General features: G+C 36.4%; 1 protein-coding gene across 1 annotated transcript; it reads right to left on the reverse strand.

Moving 5' to 3' along the window:
- Positions 1-2,971: 2,971 nt before the first annotated feature.
- Positions 2,972-4,017, reverse strand: LOC125225627 (vegetative cell wall protein gp1-like). The gene is made up of 2 exons (XM_048129433.1): positions 3,855-4,017; positions 2,972-3,464 (listed from the first exon to the last, which is right to left on the reverse strand). Exons 1-2 carry the CDS (start codon positions 3,901-3,903, stop codon positions 3,034-3,036), a joined length of 480 nt encoding a protein of 159 aa, XP_047985390.1. The 5' UTR covers positions 3,904-4,017; the 3' UTR covers positions 2,972-3,033.
- Between the last annotated feature and the right edge of the window lie 3,988 nt (positions 4,018-8,005).

Genomic DNA, 8,005 nt, shown 5'->3' on the forward strand with positions numbered 1-8,005 from the left:
TTCAACTATGGAATCCTTTCACTTGCTCGTTTTTCAATTACACACTCGGCGTTAAAATACAACTTTGCCCCCTTGTATAACAAATAACTATTACTTGGACTAACTTTAATGGTTAAAACTTAATATTCTTTAGTTCAAATACAATCAATTTCTCTAAGAAACTAACCTCTTAACTCTTACGGTTACCGAATTATTAAAAAAAAAATTATTGAACACGTTTGTGGCATCCCTTACCACTTCCTAATGTTATTTGTTTTGACATACCCGTCAAACAGTTGACAATGACATTAATCTTATGATTAAGGTCCTCTCACACTAATTAAGCCATTTATTATGTATGGAAACGAATTTTACAAAAAGCTATATACAGGGTGGTTCCTGATGATGAACCTAAGTGCGTGTCGAATTTAACGGAAAGCAAAAAAAAACACGGTGTAAAAGAAAACTTTTCAGGCTTTTACAGACTGTAGGTACCTACTAAATTCTACCCATCTGAAATAAATTGTATGTCATACTTGGGTAAGTACTTAGATTTATCTTCATCTTTTTATGCTTACTAAATAAATAAGGTTGGAACTGTACTAGCCTTTGCACGATTTTCATGAAAAATATTTTCTTCATTTTCATTACCTACTAATTATTCATAAGACTATTCATAAGACTACTCCAGTTAGTATTTCAGTTTTTATTTCCGAATTATTGCGAAAAGTATTGGTGCGCTCCGTATTCCTAAAGCACTATCATTACATGAGACGTAATTAAAGGCAGACCAAGCTAAGTTGGCAACGGTTTGAAGAAGATGTGTGCAAGTAGGTAAACAAGATTGTGTAGGTACTTAAACGGCATAATTTCATCAAAATTCGACGTCTGAAATAACATTTGCACCGGCGAAGCTGTCAGAATCGCTGCTAACTAGGGCTTGCAATCCTGATATCCGGATATTCGTTTTATCCGGATATCCGCCAATTTTAAAATCAGTATTTTGTGTAAGTTGAAATCCGGATAAAACGAATAATTCTAATATTGTTTACGACATAATACCACTGTAATTTTTAAGAAAATCATATGGAATACGTTGAATTTGATTAGGCAGGTGTCCGGTTTTTTATCCCATAGCCCCGTATTTAGTCCATCTCTTTCATCCAATAGCCCACTTCATTTTAGATTTCATTAACTCTCATTTAGTCCTTATACCCTGGTGGGTGTTGCCTCTGCGTGTGTCCCATGATACGGGCAGGGGCAACATCCGCTCGGTGTACCCCTTACATTTCATACGGGGCTTCGGCCTCGCCGCCTCCCAAAGGTCCGGAACACCATTGTTCCGTGATGGGAAAGACATACAAAATAACGCATTGAAAAAATAAAAATATTCGAAATATCCGTTTTATCCTGATAATCAAATATCGAGTATACGAATTATCCGGATTTCAAATTGGACGGATAATTGCAAGCCCTGTGCTAACTTAACACAGTACGATTAGACATGCCTTATTTAGAAAGAATACTAAAAAGCCGCATTTCCGCGCTAACTTATACAAATAATGCAAGTAAATTGACGTCCATTGACTACTTACCTACAAAAAACGCGACATGACAATAATGAACTCTAAGCATAAGCATCATACATCAAATTTATTAAAGACCCGTTTTCGCCATTGAAATCCAAGTGAATTTGCAAAACTGACTGTCAAAGATAGTTTGTTCTATTGTAAAGGACGAGTACAATTAAGATACCTTAAGACCATTGCCCACGCTGTTTTACTTCGTGAACTTTGCTACACTTTCACTGGCTGAATAGTTTTAAAGCCATTGTTTACGTGTTTAATGCATATTTTTATGTAGCTTCTGATGTGGAAATGATTAGGTGTTTTCTCTGTTAATCTCAAAATTAATTGTTATAAATGATCCGTTTTAATTATACTTAATAATTTAAATCATTTATAGATATAGTTTTAACTAACCGTGCTAACACCTGATAAAATAAAGTTTCCCGCCACGTTCGACTCTCCATTTCCTATTTTATCTCTTTCAGTTGCTCAAAAGTTAGCTAGTAGACATCCCTGAAAGTGATAAGTTCACCTTTGTTCACACTCATAGTAACACTTACACGTAAACCAAAACTTACCTACTGATTACTGATAGCTCCTAAACGTATTTTCATGCGGTGTTGCTTAGTAGGTATATGAAAAAAGCGATGCTCGAGGAAGGTTTGGTAATAAGTATATACTTTGTTTAATTTGTGTGAATTAGTTAAAATAGAATTGATTAAGCTGAAAATAATCAACATCACCTAATTAAAACCTATAAAATAAACGATTGGTTGATATGATACCTACTTGACTGCGGTCGTACGCAAATCCTATTCATTTTATAAAAGCAAACAAATATCAAATGCCTTTGCCTACATGAAATAATTTGATCGCAACGGTATTTCAGCTTCACAGCCCTGTCACTGTTTACTTCTAACTGACATGTAGTTGCCGTCAGACTGATTTTTAGTGGGCCCCTTAAGATCTCAACTTGCGTGTAAATAATTAAGGAATTACCGAGCAGAGCCATGGAGCGAACGATTGGTTTCTTGGCTAACTATAGCTTGGCTTGGGCAAGTCTAAAACGTAGTTACATTAGCGCAATTAACTTATTTTCTAAATAACGACCTGTCTGGCCTACTTGTTAATGATCCTTCCTGCTTAGCCGAAGGTCCTGGGTCAGAATTCCGGTAAGGGAATTTTTGCACAGATGAGTTTTTGTTCCTGAGTCATGAGTGTTTTCCATGTAGGTATTTAAGTATTTATCCATATAATATACATATTGTTGTTTAAATAACCTTCTTGAGCGTACTGAGCTACTGAGCACAGATGAGAGACCCAATCAATCTGTGTTATAATTATATTTATTTATTTTAAATATCTACATAGAAAATTCACTGCCTTAATTAGGCATTACAACTTAATCTAAATAAACGAAGTCATAATATTAAAAAAAGGTTTTATTAGAACATTCATTCATTCATACAAACGATATCACAATTATTTATCCTTGTTTAACCGCCTGGCTGTAGCTGTAGGGACGGATAGGGCTGCCTTTGCCTTGGCTGTTGTAGAAGTTGACTAAATCCTTGACACTGCCGGGTCCAGGGGTCGTGATGGGGTTGGCCACCGGCGCCGGATTCACGGGTACCGGCTTGACTTGATTGGGTGTGTTCGGTTGAGCGGGCGTGATCGCTGGTTGCGCTTTGCTGGTGACTGGTACTGGTTTAGGAGTACTCGGTGTTTGGGCCTGCTTAGGCGGTAGTTGTTGGGCTGGCTTGGGTGGTGTTGGCTGGGGAGCTTGGGCCGGTGTTGGCTGAGGCTTGGCAGGGGACGGCACGGTACCAGGACGCGGTGCCGGTCTTATCCCTCCGCTTTCCATGTTAATAAAGTCAACGTTGGCATGTTTGTTGATGGGCGCGTACGTCTTTTTACCTGCAAGTGCAATTAAATAAAATTTTACGCATTTAGTTACACTTTTAAAGATACGTAAAAGTACGAAGTAGTAGTTTGTAACTATAGTCCTATCTATACTATATCTATACGTACTAATATCGTGCGTACTAATTCAAATCATTGCGCATGTACAACAGATAAGTAAGTAGGTATATGACTGTTTTGTATTAATATGCACCAATAATTGCGTACTTATAAGAGTTTTTAAAGACAGGAATTTAGCATCAATCAAAAGATTTACATATCTATTTCATTTTCCTACAGTCTGTCAAAAAATAACCTTAAAATGAATATCCTATCCTACAAACATTTACTCTTGCATCTTCTACATTCTGAGACAACAAAAGCTAAACAAATAAAACTACTTACATTCCACATAGCAGACGACCAACAGCAAGGCAAATACTCCGGCCTTCATTGTATTAGCGTGGCACTAGTGTTATATCCAAACTTAATACGCAGACTGAGCCTAAATGTTATCGTATAGCAAATTCGGACGCGCACGATTCGCTCGCCGAGGTTAAGGAGTGATCTCACGAAGTTGGCCGGCTGGCCGGTCGACCTTTCTTGATATCTGCCGGCCTAGCCAAAGTAACAGCTGACGATACGTGGCGATCGGCTCTGCCTTTGTCGCGCCACTACAGAGCGATAGGAAGATATAGCTACGATACGCTTACGAATGGTTAGCGATGGTGACGTTGGCTAGATACCCTGACCTCATACGATAACAGTTTTCTGAATAAATAACACACTTAGTAGTAAGACAATAAGTGCAAATTTGAGCGTACGATTGCGAATCATGCTGATTTCTTCTTAATATTGTTCGTTATGGATTTGTTTATTTGGATTGTTTATATCAGTTTCCGAGAAATACCTACTTATGCCATGAAAGAGTTTTCCTGAAGTTATAAGACCTTACCTTATTATAATATATTTATGATCAACACATGTTCCTAAAGTATTAGCTTTCACGATTTACCTGCCTATACAACAACAAATCTAACCAAGGCCACTTAGCTAGTTTTATGGAAAGGTCTAAATAAATAGTCTTACCTAAATTGACAGAAGACATGCGTAGACATTGTAGACAATCGTTATTTTGCGATGAGTTCTAGACAAGCAAACTTCTTTAATAGTAAAGTGAGAACAGTAAAAACCAATCAATTAAATTCAGAGTAAACGTGCATCAATATGGCAAAATTATGTAAACATTGCCTCTGAAACATACCGTAATTGATATTAAAACTAGTCGATCGCAGGTACCTACAACACTTGGCTTGGTTTGGTACTAAGCGCGTCTATTCCACAGGATGAAAAAAAGGACCAGCATAGTTTGCATATCTAACTCGATACCCTTGCCTTTTGCATAGTGACTTTTGAGCTCATAATGAACAGCTTTATGTATGGAATGGAGGGAATGTATGGAAAACCCAATTTTTTGTCGATTTCAGCGTTGGTCCCATAATAAAGTTATTCATTATGACCACAAAAGTCACTATGCAAAAGGCAAGGGTATCGAGTAGAGGCTTATTATTGAGAAAATGTAGAACATTTATATCGACACTACTTTGAAAAAATCTCGTATCTCACACTGATCCTCAAAGTTAAAACGCAGTAAGTCTATATGCACTGCATACGTACTTATTACATTTTTCTTTTCATTGACAGAAGAAGATACAAGTTTTTTTCAAAGTAGTGGCGATATGTACATAGGATAAAAACTTCTCCTCCTTTAGCGTAGTAGATAACATGAATTAAAATTGTCAAATAAGTGTCGCCATCTAACCGAGCATACCTACGTTTCTTGATATTACCAAAATCCGAAGTAGATATGTTTAGTTTTTTTCTACTTGTCGACGTAATCTGTCAATTAGGACACCACAGACTAAACTATAAGTGCTAACTTTTCAGTGTTGGATACTCTATGGCAGTTCCGACTCAATTATAATAAGCTCATTATAGTTGACTTTAGTTAACTGTAATAATTTCAAAAATAGAACTTCATACAATTTCTATACTAATTTGCGATACCTGGCAAATTTTCCTGCATCTGAAACATATTTTTTTTTATCTGTCGCGTTATCGGCCAATCAGAGACGGTTTACAAACAGTTGGTTGCGGTAATTAGATGTTGGTACAAAGGTGAACGACTGTATTAACATTTATTTTAACTTGCATGAATGATGATATTTCCGTCCATTGATGATGAAGATGATGACTCGTAGAAAAAGTATTGTATACAATAGTGATATAATGAAGCTTTTCACTCTCGTACCGTACTATTAGGCCACTCAGCAAGCTTCGTGGCCTAAACATGGTACTCGACTGAAAAGCTTTGTATTATATCATGATTGTATAAAATACTATTTTTTACTTAATACGGAGTTTAAGTATCTCTTTAGTCCATAATTATTGTCCTAACAGAGAATAGAGCGGTGAGTGTACAGTTGTAACAGTGGATGCAGGCAGATGATGCATAATACATAAAGTAAAGATTTTCCCGCCTCGCGCCGCCGCACGCGAGCATTGCAGGCGCGCGCTCGCCTGCAACCGTATGGTGACGCTGACGCTGTCTCTCGGCTTTCTTTTACACATTGCCTAAACAATCGAGCACACGTGGCGGAGAAACGCCGAGATCTGCCACTGTCACTACTAATTGGAGGAATTGTTAGTAATTTGTTTGGTTTGTGTCATATACATATAGGCTATAAATATGTTGTTGCTAGTTGTCACCTATGAATGTTTAATGCATTTATATTTAAATTAATTTTCTTTAAACATACCTACTGTTTAAAGAAAAGCAAGCTACTGAACTATGACGAAGCCAGCAGGCCTAGCACATGATGGCCGCGAGAGTATGTCGCCGCGAGATAGACTACCTGTCCTTATGTCATTAATACAGTTAGAAGAAGACGTGTCATCTATCTCGCGGCGACATACTCCCGCGGCCATCATGTGCTAGGCCTACTGTGCTGATTATGATTTGTAGCTACTCACAAATCATAATCGTTTGGTTTATTTCAATAAATATTCTAGAAAAAATAACTTAACTACTAATAGTACTTATCTACTTTGTCAAGTTACAAAAAATAAAAAGATAATTAAAGGCTAATATGTATAACAAGTCAGTTATGAAAACTTTAAGAGTATGTTTCTATTAATGACGTGACGGGTTTTTAGACAAATATTGCAAATATAAATTAGACAATATCTTCGGGCAGGTGGAATACTCGACACTAACGGTTCATGTAAGGTCAGTGTGGAGAAGACCGTCTACCCGGAAAGACCGTCTATTGACTATAACTTTTGTGTTTATATATCTACGCCTCTCACACCTCCGAAGGTATATCAGTTTTTCATCCTTAAGCCATTGGTCTTCAATACATATCCCTAGGACGAACACTAGTTAACAATAAACTTGATTCGTGTTTCGAACTCGAGCATCGAGTTCAACATGGTTCCGCAAAAAATTAAAATAAAATAGAAGCAGTCGGAATATTTGTATATCATATATGTAACGTAGTCATTTAATAACCGTTCTTTCTGACTAGTACTATTAATCTACTCAAAACGCGTTCAATTTCTTGTTTTATGTTCTGAAATATGTAACTTAGAAATTGTGCCTAACTCAGAAAGTCCGGCATAAAAGAGAAAGGCAAGACCGGCATACGATAAACAAGGAGTTGCCAACCTTTTTTAGGCTTTATTGGAAATAAGTCGAGTGTAAACAATATCAATATATAAGTACGTTTTTGGCTTATGATAATTGTACCGTTTTTGATTTTAACTTCGAAATACAGTTTTGGTAATGATTCGTATGGTGTTACTAATATCATTCGAAAGTATTAAATAAAAATGACATAGTTGTGAAGAATTATAAGTGGTGAACAGAACTAAGCCTACTTGCGATTAAATAACGACTTTAAAACGCCCTTGTAAAAAAAATAACTTGGTATTAACAATGCCAATTTGACGTATTTTAACAAAGGCTGTAATGGATAAATAGTGGGTAGTATTTTTTTATTTAGCATTTAATAGTACATTGTGCATCAAGGGAAGGAACTTGAATATTACTAACGAGAGTAAGTTAAATCGCGACGGCATGCCAGAGCGATTTAAAGACTCGAGTTTGTAATATTCATACTCCCCAACCCCGAGTTACACACAATGTTTTTCATCACACTTGCAATATAAAAATATGTAAAAAGATAAAAAAAAAATTAATACGGTACTAGAAATTTCATAACTCCCTTGGGAGAACGATTTTTCTATAACTCACGCTCCACCTGCGTGCAAAATCACATTTAGTGTGCGAGTATGATGAAAAAAATAACGCATTCATTCATACTGTAGTGACTATAGCAAAACCAGGCATTGCTAAGAAATGTTACCAAACTAATTCACGTATCTTAATATCCTATTAGGTTTTCTTAATAACATATTATAGTTTCAAAAACAGATAAGTAGTTGGATTTAAATGAGCCTGTAATATCGTGACTAAATTGTATTCGCAGGTGTTC

This window comes from Leguminivora glycinivorella, chromosome 4, assembly GCF_023078275.1.
Source record: "Leguminivora glycinivorella isolate SPB_JAAS2020 chromosome 4, LegGlyc_1.1, whole genome shotgun sequence".
Classification (NCBI taxonomy): domain Eukaryota; kingdom Metazoa; phylum Arthropoda; class Insecta; order Lepidoptera; family Tortricidae; genus Leguminivora; species Leguminivora glycinivorella.

Excerpts from the sequence above, each read along its gene's own strand:
- LOC125225627 (XM_048129433.1), bottom strand. The coding sequence starts at position 3,903 with ATGAAGGCCGGAGTATTTGCCTTGCTGTTGGTCGTCTGCTATGTGGAA. Across the intron at positions 3,465-3,854 it reads GGTCGTCTGCTATGTGGAAT|GTAAAAAGACGTACGCGCCC; the intron begins GTAAGTAGTTTT and ends TTGCACTTGCAG.